Source organism: Penicillium expansum (assembly GCF_000769745.1).
Source record: "Penicillium expansum strain MD-8 chromosome Unknown contig90, whole genome shotgun sequence".
Classification (NCBI taxonomy): Eukaryota; Fungi; Ascomycota; class Eurotiomycetes; order Eurotiales; family Aspergillaceae; genus Penicillium; species Penicillium expansum.
Genome location: NW_015971380.1, coordinates 1 through 14,966, shown reverse-complemented (window position 1 = coordinate 14,966; position 14,966 = coordinate 1). Strand labels below are relative to the sequence as shown.

General features: G+C 45.5%; 4 protein-coding genes across 4 annotated transcripts; 2 read left to right on the top strand and 2 right to left on the bottom strand.

Moving 5' to 3' along the window:
• Nucleotides 1-555: 555 nt before the first annotated feature.
• On the top strand, nucleotides 556-2,792 carry PEX2_032150 (Short-chain dehydrogenase/reductase SDR; the record flags this gene model as incomplete). The annotated part of the gene is made up of 6 exons (XM_016740490.1): nucleotides 556-695; nucleotides 763-1,024; nucleotides 1,082-1,409; nucleotides 1,469-1,663; nucleotides 1,898-2,101; nucleotides 2,170-2,792. The coding sequence occupies 6 exons, from the start codon at nucleotides 556-558 to the stop codon at nucleotides 2,790-2,792; spliced, it is 1,752 nt and encodes a 583-aa protein (XP_016596878.1).
• A 2,038-nt stretch (nucleotides 2,793-4,830) lies between these two features.
• PEX2_032140 (NADH:flavin oxidoreductase/NADH oxidase) lies at nucleotides 4,831-6,156 on the bottom strand (the record flags this gene model as incomplete). The annotated part of the gene is made up of 2 exons (XM_016740489.1): nucleotides 4,831-5,928; nucleotides 5,986-6,156. The coding sequence occupies 2 exons, from the start codon at nucleotides 6,154-6,156 to the stop codon at nucleotides 4,831-4,833; spliced, it is 1,269 nt and encodes a 422-aa protein (XP_016596877.1).
• Nucleotides 6,157-8,446: 2,290 nt separating this feature from the next.
• PEX2_032130 (Alcohol acetyltransferase) lies at nucleotides 8,447-10,010 on the top strand (the record flags this gene model as incomplete). The annotated part of the gene is made up of 2 exons (XM_016740488.1): nucleotides 8,447-8,516; nucleotides 8,572-10,010. 2 exons carry the CDS (start codon nucleotides 8,447-8,449, stop codon nucleotides 10,008-10,010), a joined length of 1,509 nt encoding a protein of 502 aa, XP_016596876.1.
• A 1,533-nt stretch (nucleotides 10,011-11,543) lies between these two features.
• On the bottom strand, nucleotides 11,544-12,206 carry PEX2_032120 (uncharacterized protein; the record flags this gene model as incomplete). The annotated part of the gene is made up of 2 exons (XM_016740487.1): nucleotides 11,544-12,028; nucleotides 12,089-12,206. 2 exons carry the CDS (start codon nucleotides 12,204-12,206, stop codon nucleotides 11,544-11,546), a joined length of 603 nt encoding a protein of 200 aa, XP_016596875.1.
• Nucleotides 12,207-14,966: the final 2,760 nt, after the last annotated feature.

Below are 14,966 nucleotides of genomic sequence, written 5' to 3'. Positions count from 1 at the left end.
TGGGGGCTCAAAAAAAGGGATTCGACGACTAGATTCCTAGCGTTTGTGGCGTGGGGTTGCTGATAAGAATGTACGACAAGCAATTTCGATGGCAAGAGCCGGTAGCATCGTTGTCACGAACACGAGATGACCGTCAGCATGATTTCTCATGGATATGCAATCACCAGTGAGAACTGTTGATCTTCACCTTTTCCCTGAAGTTAGTAGAAGGTAGGATATCGCACGGAAAGCTGACCAGCACCCACTGTCATAATATTAGCACAGCCAAGTCACGGGCAGCCCATTGGTATTATAGACAGAAAAAAGCTAGCATGGATTGGAAAAAGCTCAAGCTTGTTGACTGAATATACTCCTATCTATGTAGGCTTCGTATCCTGCGCCCATCAAGCACACTGTGAGACACTATCTGGGAAAAGATGTAATTTTCACGTCATCGGAATTCGTCACCTTGACGTGTGTTTGGTAATTTAATTGCCCTTCGGAATTTTAACTGAATTCAAACTGGAGACGATACTAATAATCTGTTGAAATATCGTTGAAATCAATCAATCAAAGATGCCCACGAAATTCAAGCTGAACACCGGGGCAGAGATCCCAGCCATTGGATTCGGCACCTGGCAGGATGCGAGCGAGCAGGAAGATGCTGTAGCAGAGGCAATCAAGGTAGGATATCGTCACATCGATACCGCACGCGCGTAAGCAGCCTTGCTTCCTGACTGAGATGAGCCACGAGCTCGATATACGGTACTGACCGAATACTAGTTATTGCACTGAAAAGGCTGTCGGCAAAGGCGTCAAGAAAAGCGGCATCCCGCGCAAAGATATCTTCATCACGACCAAGCTATGGAACAACAAGCACCACCCAGACGACGTAGCACCGGCTCTGCAGCAATCCCTGGACGATCTGGAAATGGACTACGTTGATCTGTTCCTGATGCACTGGCCCGTCGCCTGGAAACGAGGCGAGGAACTCTTTCCGATGAAAGATGAGAAGCCGATCATGGAGAATATCGATATCATCGACGTATGTCGCACCCTCATCTCTTGATCTGTGAATCCAACCGCGCTAACACCGACGCAGACGTACAAGGCAATGGAACAGCTTCTTAAAACCGGCAAGGTAAAGGCAATTGGCGTCTCGAATTTCGACAAGTCTGAGATGGAACGCCTGATCAAGAATACTTCCGTTGTTCCCGCTGTGCACCAGATGGAATGTCATCCGTGGCTGCAGCAGCATGATTTCACAGAGTGGAACCGAGACAAGGGTATACACGTCACTCACTACTCGCCGTTTGGTAACCAGAACGCTCTCTATGGCGAGAAGGCCGGGCCTGCAAAGCTGCTCGAGGAGCCTGTGTTGGCGGAGATAGGTGAGCCATATAACAAAAATTCAGCCCAGGTTGCTCTTGGTAAGTGTGATTTGCCTGACTTTAGTTTGTACGATGCTGACTGTAGTGTGATTTGACAGCTTGGGGAGTCTCGCAGGGCCACTCGGTGCTGCCGAAGTCTAAAACACCCTTGAGGATCAGGGCCAACCTGGGAGGAGACTTCAAGCTGAGCCCAGAAGACATGAAGAAAATTGGAAAAATCAACAAGAAGGTCCGTTTCAACGATAGCGGTGGGGAGTTTGGCAGAGACTTCTTCGATGGTCTAGAGGGAAAGTGTTGAGATATTGGTTATGTTTGAGGGTGACTATGTAGCCAATTTAAGAAAACCCATCATTATGTTTGTTGTTCTAAATCGGATTGAAGATTAGATCGAGGCTTTAAGACGATGGATATGTCAAGTGACGTCATATAGGGCGGACATCACCAACTCTATGTTATAATTGCTTCTACCGTCTCCCACTACTTGGAAAATAACATATACGGGTCTATTAAATGCACCATGTTGCCAGCAGCCCATGGGTTTGCCTTAGTAACCCCTGCCTCGCGAGGACTGGGGTTCGCCATCGCACAGCAGCTCCTGACCCGGACCGAGCTCCCAGTGATTGCAACAGCCCGTAAGAACTGCGATGAACTCCAAGAACGATTGTTGTCGAGCAAGGGCATACCAAAAGACGCAGAGCAGAGACTCCGCATTCTCCAAGTTGACGTAACAGGTAAAAAAAGCAACTTCATTCCCAGGAATATATTCCTCTCGGCAGCACAAGGCTAACTGACTCCCTAGATGAGTCTACGATATCAGCAATGGCAGACACGATCCGTGAGAAGTATCCAAACACACTGCTCAGGCTAGGATTGACAATCCCCGGTATTTTGCACGCGGAAAAATCACCCAGTAAAATCGACGCTGCCAATGCGCTGGAGAGCTTCAAAGTCAACACCCTCGGCCCGATGTTACTCATGAAGCACCTCTCCCAATTTGTCCCCTTGAAATCCTCACCAGAATTCCCGACAATAGAGTCCAGCTCTGCAATCAACTCTCAAGGACCGCTGTGGCTGCCCTCGCATGCTATCTACGCGATGATGGCCGCTCGAGTCGGCTCAATATCCGACAATGCCTCGGGCGGATGGTATTCCTACCGTGCAAGTAAGGCTGCTGTATTCCAATTGGCCAAGACTTTTGATTTGCATTTGCGCGCGAAGAGTGCGCAGAGGGCAATTGCTGTGGCATTGCACCCTGGGACAGTGCACACAGAGTTCACCAAGGATTATTGGGGAACGAGGGAAATGCTGGAGCCGGCCGACGCGGCCGACAAGCTGTTGGAGGTGCTTGTGGGGTTATCAACGGAGGCTAAAGGGGGGAGAGGGAGGTGTTGGGATTGGATGGGGAAGGAGATTTTACCGTGAACTTTTCAAATTCCCAAAGAGTGATTACTGCGTGCGAGAAGATTTGTATATTAGAACAAACGGTTCTTTTTTGAAGGTGGAATAATGTTAATATGGTCTTGAATTGACTTTCAACACTGAACGTTCCGTGGTACTAATAACTTGCAAATCCTCGCTCCACATGCGTTCGCTGTTTTTCCTGTAAGGCTTCTGGAGCTGCGGTGATATGGTCCCTTCGTGTCCACTGAAACCACAAGTATCGTTCTGAGTGGACTGAAGGCTATCAACTGTAGATTAGAGGTTCATTGCATGTGACCGCAAGGAACAAAACACCCAGAGTAGAAAAAGAAAGAAGAATGATGTATAAGGTCGATGAACCACTTACGATGTCTTACACAGTCTACTTGATATCTGGCATATCGGCCACATTGAGACAAACCATCATAGCGGCTACTACATCTAGTATAGAACAAAAGCAAAAACAAAAACATACAACAGTGAGGATTCGCTGGTGGTCACCCACCCAACTACTAACTCACCGGCGTGTGGCTTAAGTACGGCTGAGCGGACGGGAAGCCCTGTTTTCCACACCCTATGGTCGTATGTATCATGTTCCGTATGGGAGAGAATCATAGAGTGCGAATGTTTTTGGTAGTAGTGGGATGGTGAGAAAGGCGATAATCACAAGTTGATCATGCTAACCCTCTAATTCTGGGAAATCAGTAGTAAACCTGGAGATTTCCAAATTTCCGTGAGAACTCTAGTTAGGAGATATCTCCATATATTTAACATGTAGTTTAGGGTCTGGCGATCCAAGGCTCATCGTGGACTCTGCGATCCGAAATTCTTGTAGAGATTGTGGCTGGAAGTCCACGGGTATCCATGGCTAGGATATCCATGACTAACAGAATCGGAACATAAAAAGCATCAACATGACGTTGAATATGACAGGAGAGAATGGGGAAAAGCCCGGTTGGACGCGCCAGGGCAGTAGTGGGGCAATGCTTAGGTGATACACGCGTAAACCTTGGAGCGTGTCCAGGCTTCCACGGCCGAATATAAATCCCTCTCAACCCCTCCTCCTTCCTTCCTCCAGAGTTCTCTCAACTGTGCCTGCTTGGCCTTGTCCACGAAGCAGCGGGTCCTTGAGTTTTCCTCTCGGCTCTTTGTGAAAGCCCGGCGGGTACGTGGCGAATCTACTGAACTGGACCTCCCTTGAGGGGTCGCAACCTTCGGGTGGGTGTTTGGTGAGCTAGTGACGTCTTGGTTTTTTTTTATAACCCCTGGATTCTTTCTCCCAGGGGAATTTTTTTGGTTGAGGCCATGGCTGCTTTCTGGATGGTGAATACCTTTTCACCTCACCTCGGTGACGACCTTGGTGATTGTTCGGATCTGTAGTTTTATGGCCTCTTCAGCGTCCGTTGAGAACCATATAACTGGTTTTCGATGTACGCTGAAGGGGTCATAGAACTGGAGCTCCGATCGTCATCAGGTCTCAGCGAGACAGAAGGCACTTTGTACCATGTTCCCAATTTTGAAAAATAACGAATCACAGCTCTCGTTCTTAGACTAGTTAGGTTCCAACCAACATGTTATCCATTTCAATCCTTCCATCCAAAGTAGCCTTCTATGTTAAGCTTGACTGAGAGAGTATAATCCAAGTAACGCATGCATGTCTTAGGTCACACGTTTCCTTCACACATCATTTCTTATTCCTTACATGCCAGAGCCATACAAAAGTGGCCTTGTGAGGCTGTAAACTCGCGTTTACTATCCGAGGTTACAGTTTTTTGTTATCAAACGCATGGAGAAGATGAATAGGCAGCGACCAAAGGAGATCGAAAAAATCTCGAGGGAGACGAAGTCAACATGTGTCACGTTTCTGAAATTTATTGTCCATACTGATCATTCTCGTATTTTTAGTCAATCACAGGTCTTAAGCAGAAATGGCATGTCAATTCTCGTTGTTCTCATTGTCTAAAAAAGACGGTCTACATAATATATAATGCAATGCAATGCAAGCCAGCCATCAGCCGGCCAACAGTCGGTTTATCTAAATCTAATCAAAAATGCAAGCCTTCATAGAGTTGGGCTGAATATACTCGGAGGCATTGCGGAAGCTGGTGAAACCCCAACGGATCTGTCCAGCCATGGCAATCTCAACATCCAAGTCCTTAGCAAACTGCCAAGCGAGACCGGTATCGCGTTGGAAGGCACGACCAACAAGAATGACATCAAGATCATCATCGTTCAGAATCTTGTCTGCCAAGTTTCCGTTGTTGATCATACCAACAGCAGCAACAAGAAGCTTATCTCCAACAGCCTTCTTAATAGCAGCAGCGTGAGGAACCTGGAAAGCAGGACCAGAGGTAATCTTCTGCGCTGAGTGCACACCGCCGGTACTGATATCGATCAAATCGATAGCGCCCTGCGCAGCAAGCGCACGAGCGAATTCAACGGTGTCCTCAAGCTTCCAGCCCTTCTCAGCCGGCAAGCTGTTCTCGAGCCAGTCGGTAGCTGACACACGCAGGAAGACGGGCACATTATCACCGACAGTGTCACGGGTCAGCTGAGCGATCTCCAACGACAGACGAATGCGGTTCTCGAAGCTGCCACCGTAGTTATCGGTGCGCTGGTTGGAAGAGGAGCTAAGGAACGAGGAGAGGAGGTATCCGTGAGCGTTGTGGATCTCGATGAAATCACAGCCAGCAGCAATGGCACGCTTAACAGCAGCAACCCAGGCAGTCTTGACCTCGGCGATATCATCCTGGGTCATGGCAATGGGGATAGGATCACCCTCAGCGAAGGGAATGGCGCTGGGAGCCTTGATGTTATCTGTCCAACCGCCGACGGAGTTGTTCGCGACAACACCACCAAGCCAAGGAGCCACGGTGGAGGCCTTGCGGCCGGCGTGTGCGAGCTGGATACCGATTTTCTGGCCCTGGCTGTGCGCAAACTCAACGACCTGCTTGAGCGGCGCAATCTGCGAGTCCTTCCAGAGGCCCACGCAGCCGGGGGTGATGCGGCCCTCGGGGACAACACCGGTTGCTTCAATGATGATGTGTCCGGGTCCGCGCTGGGCAATGGAACCGTAGTGCGCGATGTGCCAGGGGGTCATGTGGCCATCGTCGGCACTGTATTGGCACATGGGCGCCATCTGGAGGGATATTGTTAGCTATGTGATTTATGCAAGGGATTGAGAGGAATTGCTTACACCCAGGCGATTTTGGAAAGTCACGCCTCTGACGGTGAGAGGCTTGAACAGCTTGGGAATGGGCTTTCCGCTCGTTTGGGGATTGCGAGCTGTGCCTGCTGGGGGGCTCTGCGCAGGGGTATAGTAGGAGATGCCCTCGGCGGGCTTAGCGGAGACGTCAGGCCAGGTCATTTTGATGGTATTTTAAGTATAAATATTATTATATGTGTGGATAGTAATTTCATCTTGTAGGAGGAGGGGTAGCTTGATTTATATAGTGATCTACAGTGGGGAACTCGAGGGTTGATTTATCATCGAAATTTTCGGATACGCTTTACCATCTGATTCTGGAGGCTAATAAATCACAAAGTGTCCGAAATTTGATATCATGCCTTGGAACAATCCCACTTTTACCGCATGGGGTTCATTTGTCAGAGCGTGGAGCAAAATTACCCTGTAAAAAAGTACCAAAAGTCGCCGAATCATCTCCACCCGGTTGAATTAGGACCCGATCTCGGGATCCATTCATCCTCGGCAGATGAAAATGATTATATAATGTCTCCGACACCCCCTGGAGGGGCTAATGGAACCCCGGGCGGTTCAAACTCTGAAGTTTAAGCTTATTTCTACTCACACTTATCTACTCACACTTATCTACTCACACTTAAAAACATTGCGTGCACTTCCAAGTAACAGTGTGGATATAGCATCATTTGGCGGCTGATGTTCTTCCAATATCCATATCCATCTTGGGGTAGGATAGAGGTAGAGCTTTTTCGCCACTCGGGATCGAGGGTTGGCCACCGCAGGGCGAAGTACTCTTTCTCCGGCACACTGTAACCTGCAGCGCCCCAGCCGATGATCCCAGTAATTTCCCTATGCTGAATCATTATGTTTGACTGGTCCAGGTCGCCATGAGTAAGGTTGGCTGCCCTGTATCATCTCCATCAAGATGAATCCGATCCCCTCAATCAGATAGGCATTGAAAACCTTCTAACGGGAACTGATGTTTGTATTTCTTGACCAGAATTATAGCCTCCGCCTCTCCCATTTAAACTTTTAGTTCGACTTTAAAAATGGCGGAATCGTCAAGTTGTAGCAAGTAGCAGCCATTGAATCTATTCGGGCAGATGTTCACAATTGGTGGCGGGCCGTCTCACAGTGAAGGTTTGAACTTTACCCCGACAGCTGAGTTCGTAAGATCACAGATCCTTTTCATCAGATCCACACGAATCGGCTGAGTTGAGGGTATGCAGCTACCATAAACAGTGGGGTTTAACGCCCGGCCATCCGAGCACTTATTGAGTGGAATTAATGAGCAGCTACCACAGCCAGGTTTGCTCGGAGAAGTTGCACCAGGTCTTGCTTCGGCGTATGACCCATATGTACTAGAATTGTTCTAGTTCAGAAACTTGATAGACTTTATATAGTGGGTACTGGATGAAGAAAGTGTCTATGACTTTGGTCTAAGGATGTCTCGTTTCCGAGATTTGCAGCCGGAAGAAATCGAGCCCCTACAGCGCGTAGACTACAGTGAGGCAAATAAAATAGCTAAGGAATAAGTGATATTTGCCTACATAAAGGAAGTAGGATTGCTGATTATGTTGAAGTGGTGGAATAAAACCAATTTATGGGCGGAGATCAGGCTAGGAAAACAAAATCATATGTACCGGACAATGCCTGGCACTCGAGATTCGAGACCTTTCCCCTTCCATTTTGGTGCTCATTTCTTGCCGCTTTTTAATCTCAGAGTAAAATTGAGCACGCCTCTGACCACCTTGACCGCTCTCATATCATTACATAAGCTAAAGCATCATGTGACTATCACATGAGCAATCTGATCCACTCACATATCATCATATGAGCAACATGATTCGCTCACGGATTAGGATCAGATTGGTGGTTGAACGATGTTGTTATCTTAAGCTTCGAGCACCAAGTTTACACCTCAAATAATATAGCATCTCAAATATGACCCGATACATCGAGTTGTTAGGCCTGACCGGTGGAGGGAATATTTGTTTGTCGAGAAATTAATTGACCGGATGGACTACCCCTTAGAATGTCCATTTTTCTCCCTGCAATTTGGTTACTAAATATTTCAAATTACCAGCCCTCAGCATTCACACTTCGCAGATCTTAAATAAATGCATTTAAATTCAATGATTTGGGTTTGGTAGCCAGCTCGCTTGGGAATTACGTTAATGCTAATTCCCCACATGGTCAATAACTAATTACCACAAGATTAATGTATTGCACTTATCATGATTCGCAGCGCTAAGCAGAGCCCCGTATCGAAATTAGTCTAACACTTTAGTCAAGGATGAGGAGCCAATAAATCGTATAGCAGTGGGTAGCCTCGCCCGTCAGCAGTAAGCACTAGCGGCGACCCGAATTTTCTCAATAATATATAAGTCACTCAAGCCCACTGGTTTGTTGCCATTCCAAAACTGTGGAAGAAGAACCAATCAGGTACTTAAATATGGGGGAAGCAAAATACAAGGAGCCGTTTGTAGACGCTGAACCCAAATTCATACACACACAACACGCCGGTAAGAGCACGCCTAGTCTCCTTCTCCACGCATCGAACCAGCTGACATCCGCAAGATCGATACCAAAGAGAATTTAATCTCCTGACCCGATTTGGGCTTCAATCCAATGTTATCCGTGTGGCATCATACGCCAACCTCAACGAGAAAGCGGTGCTTTCAAAAGCACTGCTTTATCCAGCCCTTCGAAAAGTCGTTCAAAAATATCCCGAGCTGGGCATGACTTATTTCAGTGGCCCCTCCGAAAAGAAAAAATCTCAGCATCGGTGTTTTTTGGGTGTCTTGCCTCGCATTAATCTTGATGACCATGTTGAATTCCTTGAAATTCCCCCAGAAGAAGAAAAAGCAGGTCTCACTGCAACTATCGAGCGTTATCACGGCTTTTGGTTTGATCCATCCACAAAGCCGCTATGGAGGCTTGTCATAGTCAATGGAAGACATGCGATGCTGGTATTTGACCACTTTATTACCGATGGACGCGGAAGCACTTTCATCCTCGATGCCCTGCTACAGGCACTTAACTCACCGACCGAAGACCATCTTAACTCCTCTATTGTTGAAATGACCACAGAGGTAAAGGGTTATCCTGAGGTAGATCCGGTGAAATTATACGGATCGGGACCATCAGTCCTTTTTGCGATCGCGAGCTACATATGCTTCTGGTGTATTCAGTTCTTCTATCGCGGGACCGATGTCTTTTTCTGCGATGCCAGATATCAGGAGCGACATCTTGTTCTCAGCGATCCCAAAAAAGAAGACAACCTAGTCACGACAAAGGTTCACACGCTCCGCCTGGAAGCTGACACGATGGAAAAATGCCTTCGCGCTTGTCGCAAACACCAGACCTCATTCACTAGCCTTTTGCACACGCTCATTAAAGTGAGTCTGGCGGCAGACTTCTACCCCAAAGCCAAGTTCAGTCATTCCGAGACTGTCGTCGATGTGCGCCCTTATCTCCTCAAACAGGAGAGGGAAAATACTATGAGCACTGCAGTGTCCATGATCTCGAGTTTTGACTGGCTATCGCAGTTCCGACAAGCAGGTCAAAGTTCTGATTCAATGGGCCAAATCCCAATTGATGCAGATGCATTATGGGAACTTGCACGCAAACATAAGGCTCATGTGGTCAATGATTTGCACCACAAGAAGTCTTGGATGAAAGCGTGGCTCTCCATCGACCTGATTGGGAACGACGATGAAGATTATGTTTCTCAACTACTACCAGGCCTGAAGGTCGTTCAGAAATCCACATTTTCTGTATCGAATCTCGGCGCTTTCGACGGTCAGTCAGGCCCTGGACCCTGGACCATCTCCAACATGGAGTTCTCAGCGGGTGCCATCAAAGCAGGCTACGGGCCGAATTTGACCTTCAATGTTTCAGGTGTTCGAGATGCTGCCACCGTAATTCATGTTAGCAATGAGGAAGGATCTTTGTCAAGTGATTTTGTCGCTTCCCTTCTTGAGAGGATCGAGAAACGATTGCTGGCAGTTATCTAAATAAAATTCTCGTGGAATAACGATTGGTTGTCGGATGTCTCCAGAATCACTCAATTTTGGGGCAATATTGCCCTGTTTTCGGGAAGCCCTCCTTTGTTCCATCGTACAAAGGATACATTAAAAATTGACGATTAAAAGATATCCTTTCCTAGATTGAGACAGAGAATAAAGGATCGGCAAAGAGGAAAAGAGCGAGGGAAAATAATTGTCTCTTTCAGAAATCATGTACTTTACTAATTCGGTCATATTAATGCCTTAGGCAAATGATATCAACACACGACACGCAACTTTCTGGAGTTGCGATGTATTTGATTTCTGTGTGAGCCTGAAGAGCAATATCACATTCGCGCGATAGTTCTCAGGATGCCATATCGCCCATTATTCACTGCTAGGGCATGTTCACTTGATATCCACGTGCAGTTCCGAGCGAATACGATGTGAACTGTCCTAATCTAATCAATAAGAAATAATAAAGTTAAGTTTGCCAGTGCAACTATCAAGTCGATCTCTCCTTGTTTATTTTGTATTGCTATTTGTGTCAATGAAGCTGGCCATCGAACCTTGGACTGAATGACGTCGTTCTTTACCTAAATTGCTGCGGTGGCGCTTCTCTTAACGGCCATCATTCAACCTCCGTTCTTACTATGATTATAGAAATCCGAATACATTCGCGTTCTTGTCTGCGCAAATGTCACAAATTCTTATTGGCAATGGGTCCGCATTCGATGATGCTATCCTCCGACTCTCATAGCATCCCGAAATGTCTGCTCCCGAGTCTCTCGATCCATCTGCGCAGTCTCACAACACAAATATCGCTATCGGCGTTGTTGTATTTATATCTGTCGCTCTTTATAACTCCCTCGAGCTCATCTTCCATGTTCTCCTGGGTTTCAATCGCCGCCGAAGTCTCTACTTTTGGTCACTTTTCTTATCCACCATACTAGGCATAATTCCAACAAGCATTGCAATTTCCTTTGAGTTATTTGATCATGCACCAATGTAGTTATCACTCACTATTTCGAATATCGGATTCTGTTTTATGGTCCCGGGCCAAGGGAAAAGTAAGGTAGGGAATGGACACGATGGCCAACATCATTTTCTCCACCAAACCAGCATCTCTGTGAGGTTTGATCTGCGATAGGAGGCCAATACGCTGGTCGCTTAGATGGGCAGTGAACCATGATTGGAGCGCTTCATATGTCTGGGGGGGTACATGGCTCTGGGCTGCGACTTGGAGGCATACCAACCTTGAGAACCACAGCCAAGAAGAAAATTGGCATTCCTCTCCACCACCTGAAGGGTTGCGGCAAATTCAACTCAAAGATAGTAGACTTTGCTTTTAGTTCATTAGCGGGCAAAGGCCATTCATGAACATTGATATCAAGTTCATTTGCCCAAGGCTTGTAACCACACGTCAAATCTTCCATTGGTGACATCTGCTTTGCAAGTACATTTTGTATGATTGGCCAGGCTCAAGAGGCGACTGCATTCTTGTTTATTTTTTCGGAACTCTGATATATTTTGCGCTTTTCGTCATAGGACCGACAACCTGCAAAAAGTAAGCTGTAGGACCACACGAACCATAAGCCACATAGCAGATCGTCGCCATGGGAATCGAGTATTGAGCTGCAGCACCTCTTCGCGCGTATTCTTCTGAATCTGCAATGTATTGACCTCGGAACAACGAGGACGCAGGACCGCCATCATAAAATCTGTCACCATTTTTGGACGGGTGGTATCCCTATCCTCATCATATTTCTGGTAAAATTTCTTCACAAATTGACTACTCATCTGTGCAATAGTTTGGGCGATCATATCCCTGAAGCCCTTATTGTTGAAAGTGGTGAGGTCCATAGTAAGAGTAAGACATAGAAATATGCGTTGAAGGCGCCCAACCGTCGTTATGATGGATTCGTTACGAGAAGATAGCTCAAAAGACTCGATTTTGACTACATTGTCACGATGAGTGATCAAAATTGCCGCATTCTGCTGGCGAACATAGATGGGAAGAAGACCACCTGCGTAATCGCAATTATGATTGGCCAGATGAGGACCACAAGTAGAAAGGGTAAGCTTACCGTGAGTCTCCAACTCTGTCAAAGCCTTCGCCAGTTTGCTGCACGGCCCAGGATCTTGTTTTTGATGGCTCTCCTTTGAGGAAATCTTCTTCCCAAAACGAAGGGCTCTCACAACCATTGCTTCAAATAGCACTTTTCTGAGGTATACACTTGCTAGGCCAATATATACCACTCAAATATGTCTGAGAACGTTATAAGCATAGACCGTGTTTAAATTCCTCCCCGTCAACTGGTAAATATAAGATGTGCTATAATGAGATCTCGAAATTTGGATGTAGGCGTGTTATTTGAAGAATCTAGTGCTTGTTCGGGGGTTGGATCTCACTGGATGATCTGGATGATTGCAGGAAACTTGATGGCCTCCAGGACTCTCTCTGTGTCGATGAACACCAGACCATAGTATGCCAGTCGGCCTCCTAGTATGTGATCATCATGGTCAGGGCGAAAAATTATTAGAATATTGACAAAAATGTGCTTCGGTGATGTGAGCCAACTGAGTTATCATTGGGAATGAAAATGCTTTGTGAGAGATGGTTCATATAATGAAGATCCCGAAGTCAAGGATGAATATAGTGGATATATAGATTCAGAAGTGAAGGGGCATTGAAGAGGTAGAAGCTGGGTAGCCAATTATATTGCACTCATCACCCTTTTATATGAGAAGTAATTGAGAGAGAGGTAAATGAAAAGTAAATAAGAGACAAATAAGAGGTGAAAGGTGACAAGTGTGAGAACTAAAGTAGGGTATGTGCACCTCCAGGGCTCCCTCTCCTTATGTCATTATATAACGTATTTCACAAGCTAGTGGCCACCACAAGCTAGTAGCCACCCCCACCCAACTTACTAATTTCAATTGCATTTATCTCAACCAAAACTCCATTAAATTAAATATAGTAAAATCATCTAGCTAGCTAGGCATCTATTAATCTTGTGTCCTATTCCTCCACAACCACTACACTTTGGTAGGGCCCGCGTACGTGGTTGTAAAGCCGGCGAAGGGCTTCTTCGTAGAGGGGAGGGGGGTGCTTTAATTACTTCTACCGGCTTAGCAATCAATTGAGAAGCTTCTTGCACTAAGAGGCCTTCTTCTGCAAGTATCTACCTCCGAGATCTAGTACGCTTTTACTTCTGCTTCTTGTTAGCGGCGCGTAATTCCTTGTTTTCTTTAGCGAGTAAGATAGTACCTTACATTATAAGACAGAAGCCTTTCACAAGCTGGTTTAATATATAATCTAACGGGCTAGGCGGGCTTCGAGATCTTATACGAAATAAAGCTTTAATTGATAAAGCTTAATAACGTAGATCTTTCTCTGTAACTAGTATTTTTAGTATAAAATTGCGACTTGATTCGCTCCCCCGACTAAGGGAGGGGGGTAGGTATTCGAAGCTAAATATTAAGCTTTAAGATTACTCTCTCTAGTTTAAAAGGGACTAAACCAGCTACTATAAAGCTATTCTTAATTATCTCCGATTTAAAAGCTTTAATTTATACGAGAGGGTATACTTCAAGGAAGTCAAGTTTATTAATATAATTAATCCTATTCTATATTTTAGATTTAACTATCCAGCTATATATATGTTTTAATACTATAAAATAACTAATATCTAAAGGTTATAAAAGATAAGATAAATACGCTAGTATATAGATTAGTATTACCTTATTTTACTTACAAATTTTGTTAAATTTAGGTATTAAATAACTTCTATAACTATTAAGAATTAAAAGCCGGTATACCCCCTTATAGACCTGGCAGTGACCCGCGGGTGACCCTCACGACCCTCGAACCGCCCCGCCACTGGGGCGGTTCGAGGGTCCAACCTTCCGACCCTGAGGGTAGTCCACCTAGAGGTTGGACCCTCGGAGGGTCACCCGCGGGTGACCCTGAGGGTCGTCAAACAGGACAAACAAGCAAATTTTGTGATAAAAATATTTTTTATGTAAATAATTATGCAAAATTTATTACATAGGCAGATTTATACATCCCAATTAGGCTTAGCGCTACATATTTATGCATCTGAGGGTCGCTGCGGGTCGTGGAGGGTCACCCGCAAGCGACCCTTGGAGGGTCAGGGTCAGGGTCAGGGTCGCTCACAAGCGACCCTGACCCTCGGAGGGTCGGGTGGAGGGTCCAAGATCATGGACCACCCGGAGGGTCACTGCCAGGTCTACCCCCTTAATATATAAAGTACTAAGAATAAAGAGCTTCTTAAGCTAATAAAGTCTAATCTTATCAGAGGTCTAGCTATTAGGACTAACTTTAAAGTATTAATCCCCTAGAAAGCCATTAAACTATGATTTAATAAAGACTTTACCTTTAAAAATCATATATAGAGGAAGGGCCTATCTAGAAGCATTTATACATTCAATAACTATCACCTATTCACAATTTCTAGATTATAAAACCAGCCTCCGACTATAATATTCACTCCTCGTAATAACCTTTGCAGTTACAGTTAATCCTATTACAAAACCAGTCTTATCAAAGTTATAAATATTATTAGGGTCGATTCCAAATTAAACAATTATCTTTTAAACTAGATTAAACCACTTAGTAATAATCTTAGGATCCTTACATTTCGCACGCTTATAGTTATACCGTTTTAAAAACCGAGAGGATAAAAGAGGGTATCTTTTAATAAAATTCGTAACCTAATTTTCACCGACCGAAAGAACCAGGGTAGTTCTACGCTTTTAAAGCAGAAGATCTACCATTTCTTATACCATAGAGGGCCGGGGGACTGCTCCACGTTAATCTATAGAGAGAATCCATTTTTTAAGAGATTCCTCCTCAATTTATATCAATTTACGTAAGTTAGCGCGAGAAATCGCGCAGTGTTATATACCACTAAGCCGGTAGCGGAGAGTTATACGCGGGAC